The sequence below is a fragment of the Ambystoma mexicanum genome, chromosome 8, assembly GCF_040938575.1.
Source record: "Ambystoma mexicanum isolate Mex_15411 chromosome 8, UKY_AmexF1_1, whole genome shotgun sequence".
Lineage (NCBI taxonomy): Eukaryota > Metazoa > Chordata > Amphibia > Caudata > Ambystomatidae > Ambystoma > Ambystoma mexicanum.
In genome coordinates, this window is record NC_090929.1 from 11,896,821 (window position 1) to 11,913,661 (window position 16,841).

Sequence of the window (16,841 nt, forward strand, 5' to 3'; positions counted from 1 at the left end):
CGGGGAATATTCATGAGCAAGTGAATCCATGCCAGACCCATTCTGGAGAACAACAGTTACAGGTAAGTAACTTGTTCCTTACCTCTGTTTGTGCAGAGGGAACACTATCTGGCTCGGTGCTCGCTCGGGTTCTCTTCCTCCACTTTGAATCTCGTGCTTCTCAATGTTGTCGATGTCCTGCCATCAGTCAGCTCTCTCGTAGTGACCGACTATTGGTGCAGGTAGAATGGCATCTCGCGGACTCCCCAGATGGGTGGTTTTATCGTTGTTCGAAGGGTGCACGGCCCACCACAAAGTCGTGGTCATGCCACAGCCAGAATGAGGACTCCCTTCGCCTCTGCTTCTCTCTGCCCCAGAACGCTGGTCTCCAGCATTTCCCTCTGGGGTTTAGAACTTGGCTCTCCTTGACTGCACTTCCTCCAGGCGTCACAATGTCAGGGGGCTTCCCCTGCTCATGCTCTTCTCTTTCTCTCTGTGCTTCACCTCTCCTCGGCCTGCTCTCCCATTTCACTCTACTCATCTCAGTTATGATGTGATATGATTTTTTATTTATATCGCGCCCATACACAAGTGTTTCAGAGCATGACGAGGCAAGGGAGGGGTACAAGGGAGGAACAACACAACGATCTTACTAGGCCCAGTGACATTGAGAACATGCAAGTGCAGGTGAGAGGGAGGGGTAAGTGCAAGGTGGCAGGGGACGAGTGGAAAAGTACTAACATTTGGTCAGCACAAAGGTAGTGCGGCCAGCAGGTGGCAAGTGCAAGAATAAGGCGCAGACAACGGGTGTCAAATAAGTGCAGGAGAGGGACTGTAAGGTTGCAGATACAGACCCAAGTGCAGGGGTTGACAGGAGGCAGTGCGGGCGTGTGGCTGGGAGGGCAGGGATCTGGGCCCGAAATCAGAGGCTAGCCAGGTGCCCTATGCCGAAACAAACAGATCAGCAGGGGAGAGGAAGAGAGAAGGCAGAAGCAAAGAGGATGGTTATGATGTGCTTCCGGAATTGAAGATGGTTCTCCTCAAGTTTCAGAGAGGCAGGAAGGCTGTTCCAGAGGGAGGGCCCAGCCGAAGAAAGAGATCTACCCCTAACTCATTGCTTGGAGAAGTGACTGACCCTGAGAGAGTTGGAGGTGGAAGAGCGAAAGAGCTCGAGTAGGAAGGTATTTCCGAAGGGAGAGTTGAAAACATTGCTGACCCTGGCCCCAGAAGGCCTTGTGGACAATGCCAAGGGTCTTGAACTTAATCCTTGCAGCCACAGGGAGCCATTGAAGAGATTTCAGGGCTGGAGAGATACGATCCCTGGGCTTGAGGCCAATGACAAGTCTCACAGTCCTGTTCTGAATGAGTTACAGGAGGCAGAGATTAGTAGCAGGCACATTTAGGAAGAGGCTGTTGCAGTAGTCCAGCCTAGAGAGAACTTGAGCTTTAGAGACAGTGAGCATCTGGGGGAAGGAGAGGAAAGGAAGAATTCCTCTGAGGAGGTGCAGTTGAAAGTTTGACTTCTTAGAGACATCAGAGATGTGAGGAGAGAAAGAGAGTGTGGAGTCAAAGATGGCCAAGAGAGGCCGGCCAGAGAGTGCCAGGAAAGGGAGGTGCAGGAGTGCCGATGAGGAGGATCTCTGTCTTCCTGGCATTAAGGCAGAGGTCATTGGTGGCACACCACTCCTGGGTTGCAGACAGACAGTCAGAGATGAGAGAGGGAGAAGAGGTGGCAGAGGGGAGCCTGAAAACGAGCTGAGTGTTGTCCGCATAGCACAGAAAGTTGGAGCAGAGAGCAGCAATGCAGAGGACGAGAGGTGCCAGGTATTGGCTGAACAGCCAGCAGCCAGGGAGAGAGGTTAGACCCCTGGGGAACACCAAAGGTGGACAGTGAGATAGAGGAAAGGAAGGACCCAAGTTATAAGTATGTCTCTTCTTAAAGAGACAGATCCTTTTCTTTGTAGATAATGATGTATTTTAGTTTTGTCTTCTGCCAAATCTCTGGATCTTATAATGTTCTTCTCATCTGATAGTCTCATATATGCTACTCTGCTGGATGGTCTAGGGACATCCTCACAGAAACGGGAGTCCTTGTCCACTAAGGTGGAGACTCCCTCTTGGGGAGAAGGAATGAATACCCTCGATACGTCACATGATGCTAATACTAAAGGGATTGTAGGGTTGAGCCTTACAGACACTCAAGCACCACTCTGTTGTCTTCCTCTCTCTGTGTCTCTCTGTGGCTCTCCCCTATTCCACCCTCCATATCTCTCCTCACACTCCCTGACACTTCCTTCTCTATCCCTCTTCGCAATGTTCTTCTCTCTCTCTACTGCTTACCTCCACCCTCCGATCTTACTCACTATCCCCACACTACTACTCTCTACTGTAAGACAGACACAAGTGATCACAGTTTAAGGGTGTTTATTAAACTGTAAAAATGGGTGAGATAAACGCCTAATTTAAACCTAAATCTAATATGGGAGCAAGCTACGACCCTCAAATAATAATCCAGTCCAGGTGGAGTCTAGTCAAATAAAAAAGGGCCTATACTAAAAAAAAATACTGCCAAGCCGTACCGCTATGCTACAAAATAATGTGGGATAATGTTCACAAGAAAAGAAAGAAGTGTTCACAAAATGATAAATCAGGATGTTATGGCCGGGGTCTCCCTTGCCTGTGTTTTTAGCACGGGACAAGGTGGGACTCTTGAACACAGCACACTCCTGGGCTTCTCCAGCATGAGCTTACAGCACAAGTCTCTTCTCACAAATGTTTCTTGCTTCAGAGGGCCTGTTATGCTAAAAATAACAAAACAAACAGTTCCTTCTGCTAACCTTCACGTTGGGTGATTACTGTTCACCCAAGGATTCCCCTCAGCCGGGCTCCTATCCTGCTCTCAGCGTTAGCCTCCCATAGCACTTGCCAATTTAAACAGAGACTTCCGAAGGGCAATCACGTCTTGCTGGGCCACTCTATGAGCCTATGGCAAGTACGTGCTTCATCAAAATCACAGTTCACACGGCGTTCCCCTCAGCCGGCCGCAAATGCCAGTTTTACAACTCCCTCAGTCGGGTTCACAGTTTCACATTAGTTTAAACTTCTGCAACGTGTCAAGGACTTTCGATTGCACAAGGGGTTTGGCTTGACCATTGTATGACCACTGTGATACGCCGGCCTTCCATAGGGCCTCTTGGTATTTGTAGCTTCAATGCTTTCTCTTTGTTCGTGAGCAGGGTACCACCCAGAGACCTTCGAATGAACACCCATGTGGCGCCAGGCCACTCTATCTCTGGTACCAAGTTCGTTCACAAGCAGACCTTTGTTTACTTATCTTCTTAATGTTGCCACTGCAACCTTGAGCCTAACACAGTCCGGTCTCCTATAAGGTTCTTTCAACTCATCGGCTGTGCTGAACTCACTGGCGTTTCTTTTGCCACTGGGGTCAAGGACGGTACTACGATGGCAATTGCATCTCTCCGCCCTGGCTATCAGCTATCAGGGTGGGAGGGTTCCACGTACCACTGACATCCATCACACCATTCGCCAGTTATGATTCCCGGTCTTGTGTTTCCTTTGTCGGAGGCTCCGCGGGTCTGGGTTAAAAAGGGCATGTGCAATTCCCTCCACGTCTGATCAAGGGTGATTCTCCCTCACTAGTCCACCCCCAGGAAGTGGATAATAGCGATGGCTGTGTCCTGGCCACCTGGATGACAGCTCCCTGAGTACTAGCACGTGAGACACCATCAGGTTTCTTACACTACACTACTCACCCCATAATTAGGGATAAGGTGCTCTGCTCACCCTTCCAAGGATATAGTGCCGGGCTCACTCTCGCTATACACTTACCCTCCCTAGTCTCACCCCCTGACCACACTTCTCTCCTGCACCTTTCGCCTCGCACCCTACTCCTACACACCTCTCTACTCCCTCACTCCCCTACTCCTAAAGAATTGTATACACGCCCCTTGTGAAATGATTACAATTGATCGAACTGACACAAAGCGAGAACAGAACCCGACTTGGATGAGAACTGGAGAACTTTTGCTTTTGAGCCTTAACCCCAACCACATAAACTGAGGTTTCTGGCAATTCTGAAACTGACCCTGGGAAAGTGAACACATTGAAGTGCACCCGTGTCCCGGTTGAGAGTAGGTTTACCTTTCTGTGTATATTCTTGCCCCCAAAAGTTTAGCTTGTTTTATCCTTCTGAGAAAATGCCAATAAGTGGCCTTTGGTAAGGATTGTTAATGTCTGTGCAACATTAGTCTGTGGTTCTGGGTTCTTGGTCTCAGATTGGTCTGCACGTCATCTGTGTCTTTCCTGCTTGTCCTTCGCTGTCCTATGTTTGGAGTGCTTGGTCTCTGCCTGTTTTTAGTGTTTCCACTCTTTTGCCGGTTTGTCTGACATGTGTTCATTTTTTTCAGGCTTCCAGGAAAAGGCTGAGCTTATGGAGGTTTTTAGCACCGAGTTCCAGATGCGATTACTTTGGGGCACCCGAGGAGCAGAAAGCAGCCAGGCAGAACGATATGAAAAATTTGACAAGGTCCTTACAGCATTGTCGCACAAACTGGAACCCTCCGTGCGCTTCAGTGAACTGTAACACACGAGAAGGACGTGAGAGAAAACACCCGCAATAGTACGAACATGCCTGGGGAGCAAGCCAACCTTCCAACAGCCATCCTGTGGGCAAGGAGGATGGCAAGTCAGGAAGGACAGCAGACCCGGGGAGTGAGGAAACCTTCCAGGTCATCTGATGAGGGAGGGAGGATGGCAAGTCAGGAACGGCAGCACACCCGGGGAGTGAGGAAGCCTTCCAGGTCATCTGATGAGGGAGGGAGGATGGCAAGTCAGGAAGGACAGCACACCCAGGGAGTGAGGAAACCTTCCAGGTCATCTGATGAGGGAGGGAGGATGGCAAGTCAGGAAGGGCAGCACACCCGGGGAGTGAGGAAGCCTTCCAGGTCATCTGATGAGGGAGGGAGGATGGCAAGTCAGGAAGGACAGCACACCCGGGGAGTGAGGAAACCTTCCAGGTCATCTGATGAGGGAGGGAGGATGGCAAGTCAGGAAGGGCAGCACACCCGGGGAGTGAGGAAGCCTTCCAGGTCATCTGATGAGGGAGGGGGGATGGCAAGTCAGGAAGGGCAGCACACCCGGGGAGTGAGAAAACCAGGAATGGCAGCACACCCGGGGAGTGAGGAAACCTTCCAGGTCAACTGATGAGGGAGGGAGGATGGCAAGTCAGGAAGGGCAGCACACCCGGGGAGTGAGGAAGCCTTCCAGGTCATCTGATGAGGGAGGGGGGATGGCAAGTCAGGAAGGGCAGCACACCCGGGGAGTGAGAAAACCAGGAAGGACAGCACACCCGGGGAGTGAGGAAACCTTCCAGGTCATCTGATGAGGGAGGGAGGATGGCAAGTCAGGAAGGACAGCACACCCGGGGAGTGAGGAAACCTTCCAGGTCATCTGATGAGGGAGGGAGGGAGGATGGCAAGTCAGGAAGGGCAGCACACCCGGGGAGTGAGGAAGCCTTCCAGGTCATCTGATGAGGGAGGGAGGATGGCAAGTCAGGAAGGACAGCACACCCGGGGAGTGAGGAAACCTTCCAGGTCATCTGATGAGGGAGGGAGGATGGCAAGTCAGGAAGGACAGCACACCCGGGGAGTGAGAAAACCAGGAAGGACAGCACACCAGGGGAGTGAGGAAGCCTTCCAGGTCATCTGATGAGGGAGGGGGGATGGCAAGTCAGGAAGGACAGCACACCCGGGGAGTGAGAAAACCAGGAATGGCAGCACACCCGGGGAGTGAGGAAGCCTTCCAGGTCATCTGATGAGGGAGGGAGGGAGGATGGCAAGTCAGGAAGGGCAGCACACCCGGGGAGTGAGGAAACCTTCCAGGTCATCTGATGAGGGAGGGGGGATGGCAAGTCAGGAAGGACAGCACACCCGGGGATTGAGAAAACCAGAAAGGGCAGCACACCCGGGGAGTGAGGAAGCCTTCCAGGTCATCTGATGAGGGAGGGAGGATGGCAAGTCAGGAAGGACAGCACACCCGGGGAGTGAGAAAACCAGGAAGGACAGCACACCCGGGGAGTGAGGAAACCTTCCAGGTCAACTGATGAGGGAGGGAGGGAGGATGGCAAGTCAGGAAGGGCAGCACACCCGGGGAGTGAGGAAGCCTTCCAGGTCATCTGATGAGGGAGGGAGGGAGGATGGCAAGTCAGGAAGGACAGCACACCCGGGGAGTGAGGAAGCCTTCCAGGTCATCTGATGAGGGAGGGAGGATGGCAAGTCAGGAAGGACAGCACACCCGGGGAGTGAGAAAACCAGGAATGGCAGCACACCCGGGGAGTGAGGAAGCCTTCCAGGTCATCTGATGAGGGAGGGAGGATGGCAAGTCAGGAAGGACAGCACACCCGGGGAGTGAGGAAACCTTCCAGGTCATCTGATGAGGGAGGGAGGATGGCAAGGAAGGGCAGCACACCCGGGGAGTGAGGAAGCCTTCCAGGTCATCTGATGAGGGAGGGAGGATGGCAAGTCAGGAAGGGCAGCACACCCGGGGAGTGAGGAAGCCTTCCAGGTCATCTGATGAGGGAGGGAGGGAGGATGGCAAGTCAGGAAGGGCAGCACACCCGGGGAGTGAGGAAGCCTTCCAGGTCATCTGATGAGGGAGGGAGGGAGGATGGCAAGTCAGGAAGGGCAGCACACCCGGGGCGTGAGGAAACCTTCCAGTTCATCTGATGAGGGAGGGAGGATGGCAAGTCAGGAAGGACAGCATACCCGGGGAGTGAGGAAGCCTTCCAGGTCATCTGATGAGGGAGGGAGGGAGGATGGCAAGTCAGGAACGGCAGCACACCCGGGGAGTGAGGAAGCCTTCCAGGTCATCTGATGAGGGAGGGAGGATGGCAAGTCAGGAAGGGCAGCACACCCGGGGAGTGAGGAAACCTTCCAGGTCATCTGATGAGGGAGGGAGGATGGCAAGTCAGGAAGGACAGCACACCCGGGGAGTGAGGAAGCCTTCCAGGTCATCTGATGAGGGAGGGAGGGAGGATGGCAAGTCAGGAACGGCAGCACACCCGGGGAGTGAGGAAGCCTTCCAGGTCATCTGATGAGGGAGGGGGGATGGCAAGGAAGGGCAGCACACCCGGGGAGTGAGGAAACCTTCCAGGTCATCTGATGAGGGAGGGAGGATGGCAAGGAAGGGCAGCACACCCGGGGAGTGAGGAAGCCTTCCAGGTCATCTGATGAGGGAGGGAGGATGGCAAGTCAGGAAGGGCAGCACACCCGGGGAGTGAGGAAGCCTTCCAGGTCATCTGATGAGGGAGGGAGGATGGCAAGTCAGGAAGGACAGCACACCCGGGGAGTGAGGAAGCCTTCCAGGTCATCTGATGAGGGAGGGAGGGAGGATGGCAAGTCAGGAAGGGCAGCACACCCGGGGAGTGAGGAAGCCTTCCAGGTCATCTGATGAGGGAGGGAGGGAGGATGGCAAGTCAGGAAGGGCAGCACACCCGGGGAGTGAGGAAACCTTCCAGGTCATCTGATGAGGGAGGGAGGATGGCAAGTCAGGAAGGACAGCACACCCGGGGAGTGAGGAAGCCTTCCAGGTCATCTGATGAGGGAGGGAGGGAGGATGGCAAGTCAGGAACGGCAGCACACCCGGGGAGTGAGGAAGCCTTCCAGGTCATCTGATGAGGGAGGGAGGATGGCAAGGAAGGGCAGCACACCCGGGGAGGGGGGCCAGGGGAAGGAGTGAGAAAACCTTCCAGGTCCTTGGATGAGTGAGGGAGGATGGCAAGTGAGGAAGGGCAATGGGCCATCTGGAGTGAGTACATCCTCCTCAGTTATCCATGGTAAGACTGTGGAAGGCGCATCCATGATAGTATGCTACCCCGTTTAAGGACCACCCATTGTGCTGGGGAAGATGGCATGAGAGCAAAGAGCACTTGCAATAGTGCAGTGCGTCAAAAGGCAGTTTATCCAGTAATGCACGCAGGATACCTAGGGCGGAAGGGGTCCTCCGGTGCAAATCACCAACTTGGAGGTAGAGTGGCTGTAGAAACAGTGGGGAGGAAGGCGCCCCTAAAGTGCCTGATTCATACAAGATGGCTAGGTAGAAGACAGTGCAAGGCCCCTGCCAGTCACCCAACGTGAAAGGAGAACGTGTTTGGAAGGCGCCTGCCAGTCCCCCATCGTGAAAGGAGAAATTGTGGGGAAGTCACCCGCCAGTCCCCAAAATGGAAGGAAAAAAGATTGAAGAAGGTCCCTGCAATAACCCTATGTTACCTGCCAATCAGCCAGCTTGGAAGGAAAAAGTGTTAGGAAGGCATCTGGCAAACACCCTATGTTGAAGGAGAAATTGTGAGAATGGCACCTGCCAATCAGCTGTACCTCACCGCAGAGGAGCACACAGCCTATAGATGCCCCTGTGATGTCCCCACTCCCGCTGCCTGGCGCCCATAGATGCTGTCACTGATCTTGTGTGCTTTGCGGTGACATTTTGCACATTTTGTTCCCTAATTCAGGTTAGATCCAGTTACTGTGGCAGAAGGTGCAGGTCATAATGCAGGACCTGTCTTGTGATGGACAAACAGAAAGTGCCCTTTCTGATCACCTGTTCTTTCTGACTTTTTGTGTGAAATGGGGGTGTACCCCCACTCCCCCACGCCTTATGCCTTGCCTGTCCTTTCCTTTGACATCTTTCATTTCCTTTGTTCATTTTCCCCCGCAGTTTATGTGGGCCTCCCTTGCAGATCTGTCTATCCCGGCTCTATATTTCTAATGGTGATAGAAGTATCATCAATTGGGGTTTATCAATTTTCTTTTCCTTGTAGTGACTGAACATGCTACAGAATTAAGGAATGATTAAAGGGACATTATTGCACATAAGAAGCCCAGAATCTTCTCCGTGTTCCTGAACGCCTGTCTGTAGTTCCTAGCTCAGTGGAACTTCCTGTTTGTAAATACTTGAGCACCACTTTCTGCCTGTAAATATGTTGTGTATCATTTCCTGTGTATACATAGGTGTGCATTACTTCCTGTCTGTAAATAATGGGGGTGCATCACTTCCTGTCTGTAAATAATAGGTGTGCATAACTTCCGCTTGTAAATATTAGGTGTATCTCTTTTTGTCTGTAAATAAAAGTTGTTTATAACTTCTTGTCTGTAAATATTCTGTGCAGCACTTGCTGTTTGTAAGTAACAAATAAGCACCATTTCCTGTCTGTAAATTGTAATTTCACAACACTTCCTAATGGCTACATCCGCGAATGTAACGAAACACGAAAGAGAGGTCAACCCACTACGCTAATTTCACACGGAGGATCAGGGGGAGTCATCATCAGCAACAAGAAGAAACCCCTGTAAAGAAAGTATGATAACAGACATGCAATGCAATGGAACCACACAGTCCAAATCTAAATGTATTGAAATATATTAAGAGCAAACTGAAAAAATAGTACATATGGGAACAAAAAATCAGTCAAGCATGTAAATATCATTCTCCAAATCCAGAAAAGGTGTGAACGGCCTTGCCAGAAAGCACACACTCCAACCAACATTCATACATCGCACTCATACTAACAATTACACCAAACACATACTTGCATCGATAAAACAAACTAAATAAAAAGAAAAGAAAATTCAGGAGCTGAGCAATACAACGAGCTCCCTAAACTGGTAAACAAATGCAGTGGGCATTGTCTTAATAAACACTCTGCGCCCTTACTCTGCAAGACGTGGCGTGAAAGTGAATTAACACCCAGGTATCTACCTGCATGTAAGAAAAACGCTAATTGTAAGATTCTTGTAGTTATAAACCACAATTTGGAATTTTTAATTAAGTGATGCCAACTCAAGTTTCGACCAACAGTGTGATAAGATGACAACGTCACACATGGCCTTCTTCAGGGCAGGCCAAAAGCATAGATGGTGGTCAAGAGCTGTTTCAAAGACATCTGTCAATAAGAAAAACATATATGGGCTGTCATTAAGGCTCTAAAGCATTCACGAGCAATCAAGAACACACTTGGTTTGAAAGAAATCTCAACCAAAGTGGTGTGCCCAATAGGGCACTCTCCAAACCCCTCTCCTCCGGTGAACCACACTATAAGTGCAAAAAACCTTAGAACACCAATCACCTGGTATCGTGCATAATATCTGGCCTCAAATAGACCTTGTACAGCCGAGAGCAACTGAGCACACATACACCAACCACATTGCGGCCTTGTTCACCAATATTCCACAGAATGAGGTGCTTAGGTTGAATTCTAGACCTCTGCCCCATGTGATTTCCAACTACATTCATCTTCATCACTTTTCATTCGGCCGTAAGACCATCAAGGTACCGCATAATACAAAACATTCACACAATTTACAATAGCTGAGATTTTCATTCGACCTTCCGAGAAGGAAATAAACAATTGCTAGATCCCCAGGGACCTAGCTAATATTAACACCCATAGCTCATTTGATTCTATGTAATTGAGACAGCCGAAACCAGTGCTCCGAACAGCAGCACTGTCTCAGTCTTCCCAACATACGTGAGAGTCCTGAAAAGGACTTCTATGTACGTGGCAGATGTAGCCTGCATGAGATCTTTGAGTCTCTGGGTGAGGAGCAAGTGCATCTAGAGCCGCTGGTGAAATACACCCTGGAAACGAACCTGCAGCCCAGAAAGCAACAGCGACGAGTCGAAATTGCTTACCCAGAACACCCATGGTCGTCCCTAACCCCATAAGGAGGTTCTTCCCCATGTGATCCTCCTTCGGTGCACCACCCCCAGGGGGACTATTGTACTGTGGACGTACCACCCTGGCCCCCTGGGAAAGGTTTCCCCCTAGGGGAGGAGGGGCAACATCCCCAGATTCATCACATACCTTTCCCCCTTATGCTGCTGGATCCTCATTTCCAGGTGGAAAATGAGATCAAAAGTCCACATTACCCTGTACTTTACCTTTTTGGTGTTCCACGCGAAAGCAAAAAGGTTGGAGATCAAGAAACTAGCGCATCATTTTTGTGTCTTCATGGAGACTCATCCAGGTGAGGGGTGAGTGATCAGTAACAAGTTGAACCTTTCTACCGGTAAGATAATACTTCAAATACCCCACCTCCCACTTGGTAGCTAGAGCCTCCAGTTTGATTGTCGCATCATTTATTCCTTGTGTAAAGAGATTCCTACTCATGTATAATAGTGGGTGCTCTATTGCCTCCTATTCCTGGGACAAGGTGGCCCCTACACCAGTTTTTGGTACTGGGGTCTCCTGTAATGCTCAACCTTTTTCAGCTTGGGATTGTTGAAGCCCATTTCCAACTAAAAAACCCAAATACTTGACTGCAGATTGAGGCAGATGGCATTTATTTTTGCATTAGCGGTAAAACCAGCTTTCCTCAGGACCCTGGTACCCTCATAAAGGTGTCTCAAATTTTCTTCCCAAGGTCTACTATGAATTACTATGCCATCCAAGTAGGCCACGCAAAACCCAGAGAATGCCCGGTGAACCCAATCCATTAATCTCTGAAAGTTTGCGGATGCCCCGTGGAGACCAAATGGTAGAATCGTAAATTGAAATAGCCTGACATGAGTGGGGAAAGCTGTCTTCTCCCAGTCCATTTGGATTCACTGGTACCTGCTAATAGCCTTTAGTTAGATCAATCATGGCAAGAAAAACTGCAGATCCCAGTCGATCAATAAGGTCGCGATCCTGGGCATATGATAATTGTCAAACTGGGATAATGCGTTTAACTTTTGAAAGTCAATGCAAAATCGCCACGATTAATTTGGTTTCGCTACTAGGACTAAGGAAGGCATGGTATCAAACAGGAAAACAGACACAAGTGTCTGACACAAGTGTCAGAAATCCACGGAAAACACTTGACCACGTAGTGTAGCTGAAGATTTCTTTCCAACAATGCTACTGACTGGCCGTCTAATACCAGACAGTCTATAGCATTCCTTGAAAGATGGAAACCCACGAAAAGCCAGGAGGATCCCAGAAGGCGCCAGGAGATTCGATCACAAGGTGATGCCAGCAACTCCAGGACCCTAGGAAAAACACCCTGATGAAGTAATAGCACAATGCAATATATTCGTAGAGTACTATAAGTATCAGAACCAACCTCTAATGGTAGGTAGACAGGAGCTGGTAAGAGTGCAGGGAAAACTATCCTCCTTATTCTATTACAGAGTAAACAAAAGACAGTAGTATAAGTACTGGAAGTACTAAACAGTTGAGAAATATGTGCAATGTGAATTTTGTACCTTACCGTGGGCCCAATGAATGTCAGCGTGGAAGAACAGATGAAATAAATGCCCTAATCCAAGTAGCAACAGCCCAACTGTGCCCAACGAAACAAGGACGCCTTCGTAGAGTCTCTAGTTCCAGTGGCAGAAAGCAACGAAACAAGGACAAACACAAGCACACCAAGAAGGCAGTCACTAGTCCAAGGTGTACGACTGGAGGGAAACGGAAAAAGGGCTGTTGCTACTCTGGGACACAAGGCACTTCACTTGAATGATCATTGAATGATCGTTGTGGTGGTCAAGCCAAACAGGTCCAGTACACCAGGTTTCGGAGGAAACACCAGGGACGCTGCACAGAAACGAACAGAACATGAAGCAGTCAAGGGAGCAGCAAGGAAATCCAAAAGTAACGCTCCTGGTTCGAAATTCTAAAAGTTCCAGAAATTCCAGGCAAACAAAGCAGACAAAGAGCGGGCAGAAAACAGGTCCAAAAGCGAAGTCCTAGGTTGAGGCAGCAGAAATTCAAAAGTTCGAAACAGGAAACAAAGCACACTTCCGCGTAATCAGAAGCGCGGAACCCATGGAAACCGAGCACTAAGTAATGCAAAATCACATGACATGGATACGCTTGAACGTGATGACGAACATTCACGGGCGCCATAGTTTCCATGACAACCGCCAGGAATGACCATAATGCCCCGTAGGCTGAGTCTTCTGGGAAATGTAGTGCAAATCATGATTTGGTGTAAAACGATGAAGGTTCTTATGCAGAATGAGTCGCCTAGCAGTCAACTGAGATCTGGGAGAGATGGGCATGTGTTCACTCAAAGGTTGTGAACTACCATGTAAACTAGCAGAGCCTTTGAGACTTTGTGTGCGTGACTGGAGTCTTGTGGTAGGTGGATTCCTAACAACAAGTGATCACAGTTCAAGGGTGTTTTTTGAACTTCAACTTTAATCCTAAATCTAAAGATGGGAGCAAGCTACAACCATCAAATAATAATAATGCAGTCCTAGTGATTTCTTGTTAAAATGAAAGGGCCTATAGTAATAATCATATTGTCAATCCTTACTTCTAAATACAAATAGTGTGGGAAACAATGTAATGCAAAAGAAAAGTGTTCAAGAAATTATATTTCAGGATATTCAAGCCGTTGGCTTCCCTTCCCCACGTTTTCAGCATGGGACAAGGCGGCACACTTGAGCTCAGCACACTCCCTGCCTTCTCTAGCATGAGGATGCATTTCAAGACTTCAACATCAGGACCTTATGTGCCAAAGTCTCCTTGGCATTCAAAGTCTTTTATTTCAGAGGGCCTGATGCAACACGACCAAACAGTACAGTTCCTTTCTTCTTAGGATTTTCACTTATACAACTTCTCGGGTGATTTACAATTCACCCTCTGCCGGGCTCAGACCCACACAAAGCCTTCAGTTGGTCTCCCTCTGCCAGGCTCGGACCAAATTCACATACTTTAAAAAGATGTCTTAATTTCATCAAAATCGAAGACTTTCGACTGTGCGCTGCTTTTGCTTGACCCGTCGCAGGACCACTTTCGATTCACATTTATTCCTTCTCTTTCAATTGGTCTCCCTCCGCTGGGCTCGGACCAAATATATCTACTGTTATTACTTCTCAGCTGGATACCTTACAGAGACCTTCGATTGAGCACCCATGCGAATCTGGATCACTCCGTCAAAGATATTGTAGCTTGCTTTAAAGTTCAATCACTCATCAGCAGTTTAACTTCACTTGCAGCTCTTATCACACGCGTTTTAACAATGTTCATTCCAGCGCTTACCATACAATGTTGCTGCTTGCAACCTTGACTTCAACAGACCGGTCTTGGTTATGTTATGTTATGTTATTGTGCTTATACCGTGCCAAAGCCCATAGGCATCCAGGCGCTGAGAGAACAGAGTACAGTGAGCAAAAGACTACCGCAGGGGTTTACTCTAATTAAAAAGATGTGTTTTTAATTGTTTTCGGAAGGCAAGAAGATCTGTTGTCTTGCGCAGGGATGCAGGCAGTGCATTCCATGCCTTAGCTCCCTAGGTGTGAAAGGCCCTACCAGAGCCTCGAGAGCGTTTCACCCGGTGCTGTACCAAAAGATAGCCCTCAGCCGACCTGAGGTTTCTTTTAGGCTGATAAATGCTAATGACATCCTTAAGGTAAGCAGGAGCACTACCAAAGATGCATTTATGGCATATAGTTATCAATTTAAATTGAATTCTGCTTTCCACAGGAAGCCAATGCAATTTTTTTCTAGCTGCACTAGTGGGTTCTGAGCGCTTCATTTGAAAAATGATGCGAATGGCTTTGTTTTGTATTTTTTGTAACTCCTGGATTTCTGCTTTACCTGCACCGCCTAGAAGTGCGTTGCAGTAATCTACACGTGGCAAGATGACAGCTCTCACGAGTTTAATACGGTTTGCAACCGAGACTAGTGGTGCAACTTGTCTGAGCACTTTAAGATGATAATTAGTGCTGGTGGTAATGGCTGCAACATGTGCTTCACAGTCTAAACTGCTTTCCATGAATGTGCCCAAGGTTTTTACTTTCTGCACGGTGTTAATGAAAGTACCATCTATCCTAAAACCAGTCTACTCCTGGCCCAGCTTGATTTGTGCCTGACGTGGGCCAAAGATCATGAGCTCCGTCTTTGTGGCATTCAGACACAGCCAGTTAGTGGACATCCACTGTTTTATCAGTTGATAAACCGCATTTACTGTGAGTTGATCCGTGTCATAATCGCCAGTAATGTTGAGGACCAACTGGAAGTCATCGGCGTAGTTACAAAAAAAGGTCTGGAAAAGATCTAATTCGTAACAGAGAGAAAAAATGTAGATGTTAAATAACAGTGGGGAAAGACATGCCCCCTGGGGCACTCCACACGTTATGATTTGTGACCCAGAGGAACTGTCCCCCAATGCACATGTGACCGACGACCCTCCAGAAATGCTCTCAGCCAGGCTATGTCATTATCGGAGAGGCCCCCAACAGTCTGCATTCTGTCAAGCAAGATTTTGTGGTCTAGCAAGTCAAAGGCTGCTGATAAATCCAACAACATCAGCAGCCCTGACTTGCTATCTTCCAGTCTAGAAAGCATATATGTCTGCAGGTCCAGAAGGGCACTCTCTGTGCCATGATGGCTTCTGAACCCTGACTGCTTAACATGTAAGATGCCAGCCGTATGGACGTGGGCCTGCAGCTGGATAGTTGCTATCTTGTCTATTAACTTAAGGAAGAACAGGGTGTTGGTGATTGGCCTTAGGTTTGCTGCGTCAGAGGGATCAAGGCCCACTTTTTTTAGCAGTGGTGAAACTGCTACATTCTTTATTGATTGGTCTCCCCAACTTACTGGCTGTGTTGCTTTCACTGAAGCGGCTTTGTTCTTGGAGCCGAGGACGGTACCACAGTGGCTGGTGATTCTCCCTGCCTTGATTATTGACGCAGTAGGTCTCCCGGGTACACACAATGCAGGATTATTCAGCCTGGTTTCCTGGTACTACGCTTTCTCTCAAGGTTTCGGGAAAGTAACGGTTCCTTGTCAAACAGGTCAAGGGAATTGTCCTCCTTGCGATCCTCTTCGATATGCCGCCTTTCCATTCTTGCTCAGATGCTGTCTCGAAACTGCTGTTTCTTCGAGTGTTTTGCCTCGCTCAGAGTGTGCTCTCGTGCTCTCTGCCTTTTATCCGTATGGGGAAGTGTAATGGAAGTCAGGTGTGAGTGAGTGTCGATAATTGCCTGACCTCGCTTAACCATAGTATTGGGACATGTCAGATACACAGCTCGGGTGTTAGTCTGTTTTCCCTTAGAGCGGGCTGTCAGTTAGATAGTGATTTTGGGGCTGGGGTAGAGTTCCTAAATATCCTACCGGGTAGGATGCGGTAAACGTGTTACAGGGAAGGGGACACCGCGTCTCATCATCCGGTGTCCCACTCTCGAAGACCACTCACCCAGGTGATCTTCCTGCACTGGTCCACCCCCAGGAACTGCATCCAAAAGCGATGGGCGTGTCCTGGCCACCTGGATGACATATCCTTGGGGACTAGTGGGTGAGACAATTATTCTTGTTTCTCACAGGTTGCCAAAACAAAATAATTCTTGCTGATAAGTCTTTAGCCGTTCAGGGTTCCCTTCCCCAAAGTTAGGTCTATGTCCAATAAGTTCAAAAGAAATATCTAGCCACAATTACAAATGACTTAGGGATTCCCTTCCCCAAGTCTTCCGCTTCTCTCAGATGTCACCAGTTAATGTAGGCCTCCCTCTAATGGGCTTGGACCTCCTCCTTTCAACCATATCACCATTCACTATAGGTCTCCCTCTGTCAGGCTTGGATCTCCTCCTTTCAACCATATCACCATTCACTATAGGTCTCCCTCTGTCAGGCTCGGACCTCCTCCTTTCAAATATCACAATTTTCTGTAGGTCTCCTGTTACGCTAATGACACCCAGACACGTGTCGTATCTTCATAGGATTTATTAAGATAAATGTAACACTCAAATACCCCCAGTAATGCAGACACAGCACCAACCAATGTTGCTGACCATCAACTGCCAACATGGAATTCCCAGTGACAAAATAAACAAGCAACATCACATATGTAGAACAGTGATAT

The 16,841-nt window shown here is 49.0% G+C and overlaps 1 protein-coding gene across 4 annotated transcripts in view; it reads left to right on the forward strand.

The window, feature by feature from the left end:
• SH2D3C (SH2 domain containing 3C) overlaps positions 1 to 9,138 on the forward strand; it is a 580,515-nt gene extending 571,377 nt beyond the window's left edge. For all 4 annotated transcript variants that reach the window (XM_069609127.1, XM_069609128.1, XM_069609129.1 and 1 more), the window contains one exon: positions 4,407 to 9,138. In XM_069609127.1, the coding sequence (XP_069465228.1) occupies positions 4,407 to 4,582 (176 nt within the window). In that variant the 3' untranslated portion in view covers positions 4,583 to 9,138. The remainder of the gene's footprint in view (positions 1 to 4,406) is intronic.
• Positions 9,139 to 16,841: the final 7,703 nt, after the last annotated feature.